General features: G+C 41.5%; 1 protein-coding gene and 1 long non-coding RNA gene across 2 annotated transcripts in view; both read right to left on the bottom strand.

Moving 5' to 3' along the window:
• Positions 1–18,092, bottom strand: part of KLHL22 (kelch like family member 22) — a 53,271-nt gene that overhangs the window by 9,103 nt on the left and 26,076 nt on the right. Inside the window, exons 4-5 of the mRNA XM_040349313.1 lie at positions 13,550–13,774; positions 8,934–9,427 (exon numbers count right to left, since the gene is read on the bottom strand). Of these exons, the coding sequence (XP_040205247.1) occupies positions 8,934–9,427; positions 13,550–13,774 (719 nt within the window). The remainder of the gene's footprint in view (positions 1–8,933; positions 9,428–13,549; positions 13,775–18,092) is intronic.
• LOC120936736 lies at positions 1,726–5,549 on the bottom strand. Its single transcript, XR_005748631.1, has 2 exons — positions 4,817–5,549; positions 1,726–2,414 (listed from the first exon to the last, which is right to left on the bottom strand). It is a non-coding gene; the product is annotated as an uncharacterized LOC120936736 (long non-coding RNA).

Consider the following 18,092-nt stretch of genomic DNA (forward strand, 5'->3'; position numbering starts at 1 on the left):
TACTGAAGAAAATATCTGCAAAGTAGTGTCTTTTCCATTTCTAACTTAAGGGTTGCTTAAAATGTTAGGAACAGAGCGTCCTACAGAACAGATGGAAGCTAAAGGTGCATTTTTGTGATTTGATGCAGCTTGTTATGGTGGAATTTGGCAGGGTGGAGGAGCCAGGAAAACAGATGGGGGACCTGAGAAGGGGAGGATTGGGGCTGCTCTATGCAAAACCATTATACACAGCAGGTAAATATAATATGTTCTTTAAAAAAAAAAAATCAACTTTTACAAATCACTTTAACAGTAGATAAACAGGGAATTCGTCCTGCTAGGTCTTTTGGTGAAAACAAGGACCAGAAAAGATAAAAGGTTATTTTTGCCGCTTTATACCATAGGAGCATATTTTTTCAAAATTGCACTGGTGTCAGCTTATTCTTAAGGCCCATTCACAATGTGATGTTTCAACATATGTATAGATTTTACTAATCGGTACAGTTTACAGCTCCTGCCGTGTTGCTGTGCATTATAAGAAAGACCACAACGACACTATGGGGGTTCTTTATTAAAGGCAAATCCACTTTGCACTACAAGTGCAAACTACAAGTGCAAAGTGGACTTAAATTGCACTGAAAGTGCAGTCGCTGTAGATCTGAGGGGGACATGCAAGGAAAATAAACAGCGTTTTAGCCTGCACATGATTGGATGATAAAATCCGCAGAGCTTCCCCTCAGATTTACAGCGATTGCACTTCCAAGTGCACTTTCAGTGCAATTTCAAGTGCACTTTGCACTTGTAGTGCAAAGTGGATTTACCTTTCGTAAATAACCCCCTATGTGTTGAGAAACCAACAAAAGTCTATGGCAATGCATGAAAAATGCATCAGTGATGCATTTCGATATAGTTTCATGTTCTACGAGCACAATCCCTGGATACCTGCCAAATGCTCATTAGGGAGGTGAGCAGTGTACTCCTAATCCTATTTTTTTTTTAATCATGATCCTCCCATAGGCAATATAAGAACAGTGAAGAGGAGGAGCAGTGCATTGGAGAATATGGATTAAAGCTTTTCCCCCAGAATGAGCTGCTTATACAACCTCCATTACAAACACAAATGTAATATATTTTATTTATTTTCTTTTGATTTTACATGTTAAAATCTTGCAAAAAAATTTGTAAAAGTCATATAATGTTGCACACAGCTAAAGTTTGCAGCTTAGCAGATGGGCCATGCACAAATTTGAATTTGGGGGAAAGTTTAGACAATGCAAATAAATTCTAGCACAAGTTATGTGTTTATTACCTATATACACTTTGCTGCTAAGGTGTTGTTTTTATTTCTGAAAGGCCTGAGGGCTGATTTACTAAAGCTGGAGAGTGCAAAATCTGGTGCAGCTATGCATTGGTAGGCAATCAGCTTTTAACTTCAGCTTGTTCACTTAAGCTTTGCTAAAAAGAAAATGGAAGCCGATTGGTATATGTGCAGAGCTACACCAGATTTTGCACTCCCCAGTTATAGTAAATCAACCCCATGGTTTGCAAGCCCAAGTTGTGCATTTATCAACAAATGTCCAGTTTGTGCTTCAGTGGGGTGTACTTTGTCAGGCAGTCAAGCCATGGAAATAACTTAGTAGTACATAGTGCCTATTTATCGCCTGTGTACCCTTCGCTGCTCTGGGGTTTCGTTTTTAATTCCTGTAGTGCACACAATTGGCATATAAGAAAACAAAAACAAAAAGATCAGATACTCAAATTCTTTTATTTTACAGAATAGTGCAATATACTTTAAAAAATAGTAATTGTGCGTTTCAAAAAAGTAGAGGATGAGCCAGAAATTAAGTATTGAGCAGGTTTGTCCCAATTACTGGCCACACTTCTGCTCCCTCTTTGAGCTTTCCATTGAGCTTGCAATGTACTATGGAGGATAATCTTCGAAGCAGAATCTGCCTCGCTGCCTAACAAAGTTATGTAGCTGGTACGCAGCCTCAACACCACATACTTCTTAGGCATGGATAGATGGTCAATTGCAAAAGGAGCCTTTTATTTGTTAAAACTCCAAAGCTACACTCCACCAAGCATCATGTAATTAAAAAACACTTCTTTCTGTGCCCAAGCCATGTTTAGCATGGGGATGCAGAAGAAATTCAATCTAATTGAAAGCTTCATCGCCCACAAACACAATGGACATTTAAGGTTCTGTGATTCCCGGAAGTTCCATCAATTGCTCCAACACATTTTGGAACATGGCATTGCCCCAAAGAAATTTAGCTTTGTTTGCCCAATCCTGGATGGTTTGTTTCTTCATCACCATGTCAGACAGCACATCCCGTAGCGTAGCACATGCGTTTCACACAATTGAGAAGGCTGTAGATTTTCCATTCAGAAATTGGTAGTGTAAACTGCCAAGCGAATATCCTGTTGCCAGATTCCTAAAAAAATTCAAATAAAAGAACAGCAATTTATTATATTTTACAGTTGAATTCCTTAGACACATTGGAGGAGTATTAAGGACAATAATAAAGGTCAGCAAGAGTCAAGAAGTGGATCTGCTGGAGGCTCAGTGGGTGAATATTTACATGCTTGGGAAATGTTTAATCTGGTCATAAAAATAAGGAGGTAAGTTACTAAAAAAAATATTGTTTTTTATTTGTAATGGTGAGTTTTTCTGCTGCTTTAGCTTTTGTCAAAGTGGTATTTCACATAAAGGTTGCAGAACAATTTAACCAACAGCTAACCACTGACTAGTAGATTGTAAACAATTATTTTTCTTAATAACACTGAATACAGTTGGGAAGGACCCAAGAAAGAAGAGGAGACCTAAACTATAGAGATTATGATGTAGACCAGGCTGCCAAGCACAATATCACATCCTCAGCTTCCAAGGCAAAAAGTGGTCGAACAAAGTCAGATAACTCCAAAGTAATTGAGAACGTTGTTTCCATATTACAAAAATTGCCCAGATGTGACAATAGTGTAAATGAGGCAATGCATTATGCAGTTAGTATAGTGAGATTTTTCAATAAGGTGACTCAGAATTTCCAACTATGTACTGTACATGGCCAAAAGTTCTGAGAATTACACAAATATTCATTATCACAAAGTCTACTGCTTCAGTATTTTTAGATATTTTTGTCAGATGTTACTATGGTATACTGAAGTATAATTACAAGCTTTTTATAAGTGTCAAAGGCTTTTATTGACATCAAGTTTTTGCAGAGTCAATATTTGCAGTGTTGATCCTCCATTCCCAAGACCTCTGAAATTTGCCCTGGCATGCTGTCAATTAACTTCTGGGCCACATCCTGACTGCTGGCAGCCCATTCTTGCATAGTCAATACTTGGAGTTTGTCAGAGTGTGTGTGTGTGTGTGTTCACCTGCCTCTTGAGGATTGACCACAAGTTCTCAATAGGATTAAAGGGGTTGTAAATTAAATTCCCCCTCCCCCTAAATAGCTTCCTTTACCTTCATGCAGTCCCCCTTCACTTACCTCATCCTTTGATTTTGCTTTTAAATGTCCTTATTTCTTCTGAGGAATCCTCACTTCCTGTTCTTCTGTCTGTAACTCCACACAGTAATGCAAGGCTTTCTCCCTGGTGTGGAGAAAGCCTCTTGAGGGGGCGAGCAGGAGGATCAGGACGCCATCTACTTTGCAGATAAAGAAAGGAGCTGTGTGTTTGCGGGAGTCCTGACCCTCCTGCTCGCCCCCTTAAGAGGCTTTCTCCACACCAGGGAGAAAGCCTTGCATTACTGTGTGGAGTTACAGACAGAAGAACAGGAATTGGGGATTTGTCAGAAGAAATAAGGACATTTAAAAGCAAAATGGAAGGATGAGGTAAGTGAAGGAGGACTGCACTAAAGGTAAAGGAAGCTATTTAGGGAAACACTTTTTACCATTACAACCCCTTTAAGGTCTGGGGAGTTTCCTGGCCATGGACCCACAATTTTGACGTTCTGTTTACCAAGCCACTTAGTTATCACTTTTGTCTTATGGCAAGGTGCTTCATCATGCTGGAAAAGGTATTGTTAGTCACCAAACTGTGCTTGTTTGGGGGGCGTTGTTCTCAGAGGATGTTATTGTACTATTGTTTATTCATGGCTGTGTTCTTAGGCAAAATTGAGCCCACTTCCTTGGCTGAGAAGCAACCCTGCACATGAATTGTCTCAGGATGTTGGCATTTACTGTTGGCATGATGAAGGACTAATGATAGCGCTCACGTTTTCTTCTCTGGACAAGGTTTTTTCTGGATGCCCCAAATAATGGGAAAGGGAATTCATCAGAGAAAATTACTTTACCCCAGTTGTCAGCAGTCCAATCCATGCACCTTTCACAGAATATCAGTCTGTCCCTGGTGATTTTCCTGGATAAAAGTGGCTTCTTTACTGCCCTTCTTGACAACAGGCCACCCTCCAAAAGTCTTTGCCTCACTGTGCGTGCAGATGCACTCACAGACCTGCCTGCTTCCATTTCTGAGCAAGCTCTGCACTGGTGGTGCCCCAATCCCGCAGCTGAATCAATTGTAGAAGACGTTCCTGGCACTTACTGGACTTTCTTGGGCGCCTCAAAGCCTTCTTTACAAATGCAATGAAATTATTTATATGGAATCAAGTTAATTTTCATGACAAAGAGGGACTTTGCAATTAATTGCAATTCATCTGATCACTCTTCATGACATTCGAGTATATGCAAATTGCCATCATAAAAACTGAGGCAGCAGACTTTGTGAAAATTAAGATTTGTGTCTTTTTTTAAATGTTTGGCCATGCCTGTATGAGTAAGACTATTAGCTGTAAACAGTAACTATCTAGCACTAGAACACAATATACCAGTACCTGTTGGGCCAAGCTTCACCAGTCCAGCCTCACTCCTCTCCTGTCTGGTGGATCAAGGTAATTCTGGTGGAACTGTTGGTACCTTTTACCGACAATCTTCACATTACGCATCACAATCCTTTGTTCATAACTACCCTTACCAACACCCAAATTACCTACCTCATGCCCCACTGCTCCCTTTCAGCAACTTCAGGATTGCAGGCTGCACCAAATTCCATTTAGGATTTATAACCTATTAAATGCCATGATTTGGTTTTGTTAAGGCCAATATTTTATTTCCTGTTCGATTACCCATGTTGGATGATTTTATTGTATTCTTTGCACATTTTGCAATTCAATCAGTTAATTTTTGCAACTTGTTTTGAATTGAACCTAAAGAGTCATTAATTTGTTAAAAAAAAAAAAAGAAAAGTAAAATTGCAGATGCTTTCAGTGTTAATTTTTGGCTGCCACTCTCCCAATGAATTAAATTCAAAATACTAACAACTTACAAAGTCATCCACAACTCTGCCACTAGCTACAACACTAACCTAGTCTCAGAATACCAACCAAATCATTCTCTTCATTCTTCCCACAACCTTCTGCTCTCTCTAGTTCCCTTGCCACCTCCTCCCATGCTCGCCTCCAGGACTTTTCCTGAGACTCTCTCATCCTACGTAATTCCCTACCCCAATCCGTCTGACTATCTCCAACTCTATCCACTTTTAGGCAATCCCTAAAAAATTTCTTTAGAGAAGCCTATCCTGCCTCCACCTAACAATTGTCAAACTGTTGGCACTATATAAATCCTGTCCAATAATAAACAACAGTTATCAAGTGTGACTAAGCACAATTCCTATATAACAAGACCTAGTAATATAGTGATAGCGAGTTCATGCAAGAAAAAAGTAATCTAAAAACACAGGTCTGTGAAACAGCTCTTTTATTGGAATCTGCTGCTTTTCGGGCTATTACCATCACTTTCCAAAACTCAAAGCTCATACTTTAAAGAATTCTTGTTGCGTGCCCGATACGATATGAAGGCTTCAGTACTGGAAATAGAGATTTATTAAAATTTTATGCAGCATGTTTGTATTAGTGTGGCATTTATGCCAGTGACATCCAACCCAATAGCGTTTGGAATTCATTATTGAATTCATTATTGACAGCCACTGTGCTTCTCTAACTTCATGAAAGCAAATCATGCAACTGACACATACTTATTAAACACAAAAACTGCTTCAAAGAAGAGTACTTGCCTTACAGTAATCATAAGGGATCGATTCCAAAAGAGGTACGACATTCAAAATGTGGAATCATCAAATTTAACAGCTCATAAAGCCTATAGTAAAGAAAAAATTTTTTTACATGAGATCTCAAGAAATAGATAGCAAAAGAGGAAAAAAGAGATGCTGGGGGTTGAGATGTAAAGGGGAGAGAGAGGAGGGGAAAGAGAGAGGTTATATTCTTACCTTTGAATAGACATGTAGGCATAATGAAAAAAAAATTGTCTTCACGCCATCGCAGCTCTCAATACAGCGTCCCCAACACTGAATGTGCATCTCCCTGCTGGAAATAACAGGGTGCACCTAGTATCTTCTTTTGTCTCTGTTTTTGCTCCTCTTCCACAATGACTGCAGTACTGGTACGTTGCTGCCTACTTCCGGGTTTATGGTGATTGTACACAACGAAAGCCTGTCAACAAGTCCCAGCCAATTATTTATGACCGAGACCCGCCGATCGGCTGTGTGCAATTACAACTCAGAGCTCTTGTGTTGGTAAACAACACAGAGCTCTGTGCAGAGGGAGCAATCTTTAGTAAAAAGCAGCACACGGTGTACACATTACACATCGTTAGGCACACTATTAACCCCTTGATCGCCCTAGATGTTTACCCCTTCACAGCCAGTGTTATTAGTACAGTGACAGTGTATAGTACTGTATTAACACTTATCACTGTATTAAAGAGAAGTGCCAGGCTCCCTGCCTGATTTTTAAAGTCAGCATCTTCAAATACTGTGGCTGCTGGCTTTTAATATCAGGGCACTTGCATCCAGCGCCCATGCATTCAGCGATGTCCTCATCTGAGCCAATTCTTCAATCGGCTATTTAGGTGCTGGTGCCGCCATCCTGACCAAGGGAAACCGTCAGTAAAACACTATTAGTTTTCCTGCAGGTTTTTCTCTTCAGGTTAAACAAAACCATAAAATTGAAACTCTTAAGGTTTGACCTCATATTAGATGGTTTTGGTAAATCTGAAGAGAAAAACCTGCAGGAAAACCGATAGTGTGTATGGGACTTTACAGCTGGTTTCCTACCACTTTGTGAAGAGGCCGCAGTCTTCTGTGACCTGTGAAGTATCCCAGAAGGCTGCAGGGGAAAGAGGGGACAAAATTAAGCAAAAGTGGGAGCGGGTAACTGTCAAAACCAGGTACCCGCTCCCCTCCAAAAGGTTTCAAATGTGGTAGTGGAGGGGGGGGGGGGAGGCAGACAAGCGGAGCTTCCTCTTTTGGGTGGAGCTCCGCTTTAATGTCAGTGGCAATTAGTCAGTTCTCCCCAGCGTCAGTTAGTTTCAGATTGATTGCCACACTATCGCAGTCCCATTATACATCAAAGATCGCCGCCATTAGTAGTTAAAAAAAAAAAATAAATACACACACACACACACACACTATAGTTTGTAGGCGCTATAACTGTCACGCAAAACAATCAATATACACTTATTTGGAATATTTTTTTTACTAAATAACTTTTTTATGGCATATGTTATATATCAGAAAGTAAAAAAATATTATTTTCATTTATTTTTTCAAAATGTTTTTCAAAATGTTTGGTCTATTTTTGTTTTCTATTGCAAAAAAAATAAAAAATCCCAGTGGTGATCAAATACCACTAAAAGGAAGCTCTATTTGTGTGTTTTTTTTTTTTTTTGAGTACAGTGTTGTAGGACCATGCAATCTGCAGTTTAAGTAGTGCAGTGTGGTATAGAAATAAAATGGTCTGGTCATCAAACTTTTAGCTTTGAGCTTCAAACAACACTATGGGGTTGATTTAACTGTGCAAAATCAGCTTTTTTTGGTCAAAGCTTAATTAAACAAGCTGAATTCAGAAGCCGATTGGCTACCATTCACAGCTGCACCAGATTTTGCACTCTTCAGTTTTAGTAAATAAACCCCTATGCACAGTTTAAACAGGCACAACTGAAAACCATGGGATTTTGGATGTTGAGCGGTATGGAACTGTGAGCTACACAACTGTCTGGTATGAATGGACCTTTAGAAATCGGACTACTGATTGCTAGTATAAAAATTAACTTTAAAAACTTACGTAAAAAAGATGCATTATGGCGCATCACAACATGCTATAATGCACATACAAACACATACAGTAGGTGTAAATGGACCCTTAAAAGCAGTAGTAAACTGCAGTTGGTGAAAATAAATAAATTGCTGCAAGGCAATGTCATAATGTGCTAGTATGCATTGCATACTAGCACATTATGAGAAACCTACCTTAAAACAAAGCCCTCCAGCACCACACCGTCACCTCTGAGAGGGCTTCCATCTTCCCCCGGGCTTCCCCCTGGGTTTCGGCCTCAGGCTACATGAGTGGCCAGAGGTTGCGATGACTTTACTCCCACGCACGATTGTGGGAGCTGCCGTTTGCGCCATGGGCTCTGAAGGTCCGGCACTTTTTGCCAGACCTTCAGAGCGCATGCGACGGTGAGGTCACAGTGCAAGTTCAGGAAATATTCACAGTACCTACTGGTAAGCCTTATTATAGGCTTACCTGTAGGTATAAGTGGTGTAACAGGGTTTACTACCACTTTATTTTATGGTCAGCACTTTTTTTTTTTACTGAACTCGCGTCTACTGGCAAAGGCAATCTAGACATTAAATTTGCACAGCTGTGCTCTTGCATAAAGGACTTACAAAGAATGTGAGATATACATTGTTAGCCAAATATCTATATCATCAAAATAAATAAATACAGACTGTATGTAAATACTGCCATTTAATGGCTAACCGTTTAAAGGTTATGTGTAAATTATTTTAAAATAATTGCATCATTTTAAACACAGCTATGACATTACAATTACAGGGGCAAAGCCAAAGAAAAAGGGAAAAAAAAACCTCACCTCCAACATCGTGCTTCAGCACGGTAACCCCTCACGTTGTTGTCTCCCCCAATCAAATAGACAAAGTTATTGAGCACTGCAATGCCTTGATTTGACATGCGTGGGGCTTGAGGGGCTGTTAGTGGCCTCCATTCCCCAATCAGAGGGTTCAAATATTTGGCCTGATCACTCAGTACAGTATAAGGGGTGGAGAACATTCCTCCAAATCCCACTATGCAGTTGAACTCGGAGCGCAGATGTGTGTGGGGCCCTTGTAGCACCGGCTGCATGATTTCATTCTTGTGATATTCCAGAGCACCAGACACTGTCACTTTGAGGGGACACGGCCCCAGCTTGTCATGTAGCCTCTGCAGGACTGGCAGCTCCATCAAAGGGAAGCGTACAGTTTCAAGTAGCTTTGGAGACTCCGTCAGGCTCACCTGATCCGTTTCCACCTGCTCTGAGGTGTAGTGGTAGAGTAAAGCTCCCTCATAAACTTCATTTTCTGATCCCACCTGAAATGCAGATTTTTGTATAGAAATTAGAAGTAGTTTTGTGTGAGTTATATTTAAAGTACATCTGTAAGAAACCCAGGAAATTCACATCATGAAAATGCTGGACAAACATATGTGGTTTTCAACATCTCTTCAGTTTGGCCTGCCCAGGTTTGTGGCAGGTTTACTTTGATTTTAATGTTGTGGGTTTAGTAACATTTTAAATAGTCTGTATATGCAGTAAAGCATGCTTTAAAATTTACTGTTGCTGAAAGGGGAAGAAAGCAACAGGAATGACACAGTCTCACACATTAGGAAGGGAGAAAAGAAAAGCAGAGAGGTGACAGGATAAAGATTGCTGCCAGGGAGACACAAAAGAGGTAAACTTACAAAAGATGGTGTATTATCTTATCTCCCTGATATTCTCTTCTTTCTCCCGTACACACAACCGTTTTTCAGGTTGTAAAAAAATTACGTTTTTTTTTAATGTCATTAAAATTATCGTGTGTGGGCTCCAGACAATTTTTCACAAAAATGGGCATAAAAAATTTCGAACATGCTCAAATTTTTCACTATGTTTTTAACGTTGTCGTTTTCACCGTTGTCGTTTTTAACGACGAAAAAAATGGTCATGTGTGGGCTTTAATGACGTGAAAAAAACGCGCATGCTCAGAAGCAAGTTATGAGACGGGAGCGCTCGTTCTATTAAAAATAGCGTTCGTAATTGAGTAAGCACATTCATCACGCTGTAACAGACTGAAAAGCGCGAATCGTCTTTTACTAACACAAAATCAGCAAAAGCAGCCCCAAGGGTGACGCCATCCGAATGGAACTTTCCCTTTATAGTGCCGTTGTACGTCACCGCGCTTTGCTAGAGCACTTTTTTTTCCACGATCGTGTGTAGGCAATGACGTTTTAACGATCGGGTTGAAAAAAAAAGTTTTTTCTACACCATTAAAAACGTAATTTTTTACAACCCGAAAAACGGTCGTGTGCACGCGGCATTAAGCCTAATACACACTATGGGCCAGATCCACAAAGAACTTACGGCGCGCAAGTTCTACGATGCGCCGTCGTATCTTTGTTTTGTATCCACAAAACAAGATACGCCCGAATGTGGGCTAGATCCGACTGACGTCTTAGTACGCCGTCGGATCTTAGGTGCATATAGATTATGCAAATTAGCTAAATACGCCGATTCTCAAACGTACGTCCGCCCGGCGCATTTTTTTACATTGTTTACGTAAGGCTTTTATCGGCACAACGTTACCCCTGCCTCTATGAGGTGTACGCAATGTTAGGTATGGACGTCGGGACAGCGTTAAATCTTCCGTCGTTTACGTAAAACGTTCGCGAATAGGGCTTTGCATAAATTTTGTTCACGTCGAAAGCATTGACAATTTGCGACATGATTTCGAGCATGCGCACTGGGATACCCCCACGGACGGCACATGCGCCGTTCAAAAAAAGTAATTTACGTGGGGTCAAGATGAATTAACATAAAAGACGCCCACATCTTAGTCATTTGAATTTCGCGCCCTTATGCCGACACAATTACACTACGCTGCCGTAACTTACGGCGCAAATTCTTTCTGGATAAGGAACCTCCCCTCTAAGTTATGGCGGCGTAGTGTATCTGAGATACGCTACGCCTGCCTAAAGATAGGCAGTTCTTTGTGGATCTGGCCCTATGTTTTTTTTTGTTCAACTTAGTGGGCTGAAGGAAAAAGAAGCTCGGGGGGAGATCCTGTATCAACAATCTGATCTTAGCACAGCGATTGCAAACAAAAACCATCCTGTAAGGGGATGTGGAGGTAGGCATCCCTGAGGTCCATGGCCAATCTCCCCCCTACTGGGTCCTGTAGTCATTATTGTTTTGGGGTTTGGCCAGTAGAGCCAAAAAGGACGTTGCTCTTGGCTTCTCCTTATGGCCAGCCAAGTGTTTCCTGGGGTGATCCTTCCTTTCATCTTGGGACTGTTCCCTTTGCCCTTGAAAAAAAAACTCTTGAGGGGGGCTTCTGTTTTTTGGTCAGAAAATACTTCTTCCTGTTCGTCATCCTTTCCAAGACTTCCTCCAGCCCTGCTCCAAATAGCAGAACTACAGAAAACTGAAGATTACACAATCTTAGCTTGGATGCAGGGTCTACAGACCATGTCTTGAGCCAAATGGCCGAATGCTTAATAGTCTGTTCAAATGCATCCACTATATAGCCCACAGCTTTAAAAAGAGAACTGGCAAGGACTTTAGGATTTCTTCCCTGGGAGTACCGTTTTTGATGTGGTCCTGAAGCTGGGATAGCCAGAAGTCTAGATTCCCTACTAAACAAGTTGCGGCGAGCGCAGGTTTCAGGCTGGTAACACTTGTTTCCTATGCTCCCTTTTTGTCCATGCAGTCCTTCAGATGACCTATGTCTTCAAAGGCCAATAGCGACTTTTGGAAATTTTTGACAATGGAGCATCCAAGTTAGAATTTTTGTTCCCCGCTGCCTGTGGGTCGTCGTCAAAAGGGTTTATTTTCTGGGTCTGCCCCTTCCTTCCGCACCACCTCGAACATCACCTGGCAGATTGGGAATACCTTGGACTTCATGAAAAAAGCGCACACCCGGTGATACCTGTACCACAAACCCCCTGCTGTGCCCTAGCTCGCTAGTGACCAACAAAGGACACCCCCAGGTGCCTAAATGCATCCCGCTGGTCCCTGAATCTCCCGGAGCCTGGGCAGATGGAATATCATCATTCTCAGATCTCTGTGGAGTCCACGCTGTCCCCTGTAGCTGCATCCATGCGTATGGCACCAGCCAACCATTCCTGCTCCCTGTGCCTTTAAGAGGCCAGACCAGCTGCCCCGACGCATGGCAAACCTGCCCGGCGTCTTCCTAGCCAATCGGCCTCTGGCCACGGGTACAGGCGTCAGGTTGCCCGCGGCCGCACACCCGACCTCCTCCAGGCCAATCACAGAACGCAACAGTAAGCTGCATGCGTCTAACCCGAAAAAAGTCTCAATAACATATATACACACCTGACTGAGCCTGCTCGTGCCGCCCCGGCTCAGTAAATGTACTGTGGCGGGATGGCAAGTGGTTAAACAGGTTAAATACACAGATAAATAAACAGCTTACTACACATATGAAAGACATTAATGTTAGATGTTTTACATGCCAAAATAATTGTATTTCTGTCCATTCAGTCCTGAGATTCAAAATGACCCCCTCAAACAGCACTGCCAAGTGGATGACACACCTAAAGTCTAAGAACACTGGCGATGGACTTTCCTGTAGAAGTGATCCAAGCAGAGCTCTACAACCGCCCAATCACTTCTACAGAGCGTGGAAGGTGCCCTCCCGCCTAGCCATTGTTCCGGGACTCTCCACTGATCTATCTTTCCACCTGAGCTCATCCGTACCCACCCCTCCTCTGTGACAAATTAAACTAGAAGTGATTAGGATTGTCACTTCCGGATTCCACTTGTTATTTACAAGTCGTTTCCGGCTTGTAAAGCATCTAAAAAAGCCGATTCGGTTTGATCAGATACTTTTGAGGGCAGAGGAGAGATCTGGGGTCCAACAGACCCTAAACAATTAAAATAGCATCATCAGTCTGATGCTCCATCCACCGAGGTAAGTATTATTAGAAAATAAATGTAATGTAAACCCATACTTCTCTTTTAATGTACCGCAGTTTGTCGCCATTTCAAGGGCATGCACAATTTTAAAGCGCGACATGCATCTATATACTGGGCGTAACATAATTTTTTATTTTTAACCAAAAAAAATATTATATTGTGTTTATGTGCACTAAAAAACTATCTGAAAATGTGTGTTTCCATAATGGCTGTGCAAATACCGTACAACATAAAAAATTGCAACCACCGCCATTTTTTTTCTCCAGGGTCCGCTTTAAAAACATATATCATGATTGGGGTTTCTAAGTAATTTTTTTGCAACAAAATGAAGATTTTAAACATACCTGTGAGAAATGTCAGAATTGGCCCAGGAGGCAAGCGGTTAAACCTGTCTAGAGTTCAGAGGGCTTGACTTTTTACATCCAAAACATGTATTAAACACTATACAATACATATATTTTGGACAGCGTTCGCTTGAAAGATGCGATTACTGAAGCCGACTACACAACCTGTGATCTTACCTCCAAACTGTTGCTGCTGAGTAGAGAGTACACTTTTTCCAGAGGAAGCTGCCTGTATATTTGTGTGCGTGAGAATGTAATAAAATTTTTCAAAACAAATGCATCCAGCTCTTCACTAAGTTGATTCAGGTGAAATAGCTCAGCCAGTTTGTATACCTCCACCACGTTTTCTTCATCCACCCAGGAAATTAGAAAATCACAGCAATAATCAATAACTTCAGAGATCTGAAATAAAAATGAAGTATATTTTATCATATATACACACACATACACTATACATATAATAAACGCAATGTACTTTTTTTGTTTTTGTCATACTTCTTCAGACTATATTTAAAGTATAAATAAAAGTAGAATTTTTTTTAAGATTTGGATAATAGTTTGTTTGGCCCAGTTCTTGTAATACAGTAGACTCATGCAGGGCCGCTGATAGGCCAGTACAACTGGCCCTGTTGTACCGGGCAACCTGAACAGAGAACTAATTAATGTAAAAAATAAATCCTCCAGCCACCGTGACCGAACATCGTCTGTCCGCTCGCATTATGCCATTGGCGGCATGGGTGGCACTGTCTGTAGCACAATATGGCATTGGCAACATGGGTGACACTGTCCGCAGCACAATATGGCATCTGGGGAGGGGCCAGGGGTGGAGCTAAAGGGGGCCCCGTCAGGTAGGCTGTACGGAGGCCCCATGATTTCTATCAGCGGCCCTGGTCTCATGTAACTTGACTGCTCTCCTCTAGGATGAAGTCTCTGGCAAATCTGACTGGTGCTAAAATTGGGTTTCAGATATCAACTCTGCTGGTTGGGCTGCAGGCAAACAAGGGAAACATGTTTTGAAAGTAGAGTGCCACTGTCAGAATACAATGTCCCAGCAGTAGGGATTCCTCCATCTCGTTTGAACACTGGCTGAATGAAATAACATCAGTGTGTTGCCAGCTTGACTCACAATTATTTATTTAATGTAGCTTGTACTGTAATTCAATTTTCTCAGAAAGTGCCAAGCAGGCAGCTCAGCATGAAATACATATAAAAAACAAAAAAAAACACAGAAAAGCAGGGATATGTTAAAAATCATGTAAAAATGTATTTTTGGAGAAAATAAGATTTACTGAAAATATACTATACTACTTTCCCTGTACAAAACAAAAACAAACCCGCCATAGCTGTAGAGTAGATCAGGGCTTGACAAATTTGCTTGAAATCTTGGAGCCAGCTAAAAAAGTTAGGAGCCAGGAACGCGCCCCATCCCGCCGAGCTCGCCTGCAGAAGCGAACGCATACGTGAGTAGCGCCCGCATATGGCATCGCTGCGATTGGTAGAGCGAGAGCAATGAGTCTAGCCCTAGACCTCCTCTAACTCAAAACATGCAACCTGTAGAATTTTTTTAAATGTCGCCTATGGAGATTTTAAAGGGTAAAAGTTTGTCGCCATTCCACGAGCGTGTTGGGTATCAATTTACTCGGTGTAACATTATCTTTCACAATATAAAATAAATTGGGATAACTTTACTGTATAAGTGTATTTTTCCCAAAAAAAGAGCGCTTGTAAGACCGCTGCGCAAATACGGTGTGACAGAAAGTATTGCAACGACCGACATTTTATTCTCTAGGGTGTTGGAATAAAAAATATTTATAATGTTTGGGGGATCTAATTTCTAAGTAAAGGGAAGGAGATGGAAACAGGCAGGGAAGCTCCATTAGCATTGCTGGTTGTCTTGTTATACCAACGGCCACCCCAAGATGGTGCCAGATTCCAGAAGGAACCATAGGACTACAGAAGGCCACAAACCCGCGGCCTCAATTCCCGGCCAGCGCGCGACGCGATCACGAGGGGGGGGATGCGCACGGAGACAGGGTACCCCCGCTGTAACTCGCCAGGCCGCTAATTCTAGTCGCAATTGCGACCTGGCGCCCGGGGTTTGTCGAGCCCTGGAGTAGATATGCTCTGCTCTCATGCCAATACTCCCCATCTCCCATCCACTGGTCAAACTGCCACCACAATGATCTGTACAGGGAAAGTTTATTTTTGCCCTTTGCTATGCACATCTTCCCTGCTCATGTAACAGCCCTAAGGCTTAGCTATTGGCCATAATGCCGGAGGGTGCGACAGCATGTCCATGTTTTCAATAAACCAGGAGTTCTGATCGGGTTTCTTGTAATTCCCAGAGAAGTGGATGGGTGCGGTGAGTACATACAGTGAGGGAATGGGTTTGGCGGTTTGTTTTAAGCCCGTATACAAGGGACGAATGTTGAGAGACATCAGCCAGTTCAATAAAAACCGTCCGACATTCGGCCCATGTGTATGTCAGTCGGTCCAACGGAAGCCGACCATTTGACCCGCTTCTGTCAGACGAGCATGCTGGAAAACCAGCAGCCCACCGGCTTCCGATCAGGGCAGGGGGCGTCCCCTTGTCAGAACACAACAGCTCAGCAGGGGAGATCGCTGTACTAACGTCAGATGGTTAATAAAGCGGCTCTGACTGGAGCTGTCAGTTTTTTTCATACAACCCAAGAAAACTATTAGTGTGTACCAGGCTTTAGTGTAGTTGTGCAGTATGTTTAGTAGGCCTTTAAGGCCTCATTCACATTGGCACAGTCAAACCTGCATTTATAGGACATTTCTAAAATGTATATACATGTATGTATGTATGTATGTATGTATGTATGTATGCATGCATGCATGCAATGATTTTGTAATGGTACTATTCACACTATATAAGCAAAATGCGTTACTACGCCAATCCTGATTGAAGTGGGTCCATTATTATTATTCCAAAAAAACAAACCCCAAGTGAGAAGACTCACTAGAAATGGATAAACCAATATACAATAATAAATAGCTAAATTATAAATTGTCTGAAAAAATCCAAATAGATATATATATATATATCTCTATCTATTCCAAAGTGAATCTAAAACTAAAAAAAGTGGAGATAAAGAAACCAAATAACTTTCAATTCAATTGGGTTTAAAATGAAACGTCCAATGCTCAAAGTGCTCCTTATTGTGAATACATCAATATGTGGTAGTTCTTCCACCAAATCGTGCCACCGCCACCAACTTCTGAAATGCACACTCACCAAACCCAGATATATAAATCGCCTTTAATGATAAGGTGGATCTCTCCTCTCCTTACAGCCAACACGTTATCCTTCTCCTCCCATGCATTCATGAAGGAATCTGGTGGTACCTTAATTATTCTAAGACAAGGGGCTCATCATAGTGGAGTATGTCCAAACCGATTTATTAATAAATAATGCAAACAAGGTCTCACTCACAAGGTATGGTGCCTTCAGACCGGCACCAAGTCCTTCCAGCAGTACCGAGCGCACCCAATGCTCATCAGTGTAGCGATTTCCTCGGCCGGCGTGCGCCCAACGCCTCCGTTTCCATGCGGTTCAGCGGCAGGGGATGACGTTTGACGTGTTTCCGCCCAACGTGTTACCCAGAAGTCTCTACGCGTTTCACAATCAACGTTGCGTCGTCAGGAACCAATAAGAAGCACTTTGAGCATTGGACTTTTCATTTAAACCCAATTGAATTGAAAGTTATTTTTTTAGTTTTAGATTCACTTTGGAATAGTCATATATATATTTATTTGGATTTTTTCAGACATCTTATAATTTAGCTATTTATTATTGTATATTGGTTTATTCATTTCTAGTAAGACTTCTCACTTGGGGTTTGAGTTTACAGCACTTTGTTTGTTTTTGGAATAATAATATTGGACCCACTTGAAATCAGGATTGGCGCAGTAACACATTTTGATTATATATTTTCCACACTTCTTTTTTGGGGTGTGCACAGTACTGCAGCAGATCTTTAGTGTAGAATAGTATTTCTTTTTGCGCCGGTGACATATCATATATCTATACACTATTCACACTATGTTTACTTGCATTCATGTACAGTAAATATTGCTCCATTGAGAAAAAATAATGCCGCGTACACACGACCGTTTTTCGGGTTTCTAAAAAATGACTTTTTTTATGTCGTTAAAAACAATCGTGTGTGGGCTCCAGAGCATTTTTTCACGATCTAAAAAATGGCCATTAAAAATGTCGAACATGCTCTATTTATTTTTTTACGATGTTTTTAACGTTATAGTTTTTAAGGTTGTAAAAAATGGTTGTGTGTGGGCTTTAACGACGTAAAAAAAACGCGCATGCTCAGAAGAAAGTTATGAGACGGAAGCGCTCGTTCTGGTAAAACTAGCGTTCGTAATGAAGTAAGCACATTCATCACGCTGTAACAGACTGAAAAGCGCGAATCGTCTTTTACCAACACAAATTCAGCAAAAGCAGCCCCAAGGGTGGCGCCATCCGAATGGAACTTCCCCTTTATAGTGCCGTCGTACGTGTTGTACGTCACCGCGCTTTGCTAGAGAATTTTTTTTTTCACGATCGTGTGTAGGCAAGGCCGTTTTAATGATCGGGTTGAAAAAAACATAGTTTTTTCTAGACCCTTAAAAACGTAATTTTTTAGAACCCGAAAAACGGTCGTGTGTACGCGTCATTAGTCTTCTGTGTGTCCAGGATCTG

The sequence above is a fragment of the Rana temporaria genome, chromosome 1 (genome assembly GCF_905171775.1).
Source record: "Rana temporaria chromosome 1, aRanTem1.1, whole genome shotgun sequence".
Taxonomy (NCBI): domain Eukaryota; kingdom Metazoa; phylum Chordata; class Amphibia; order Anura; family Ranidae; genus Rana; species Rana temporaria.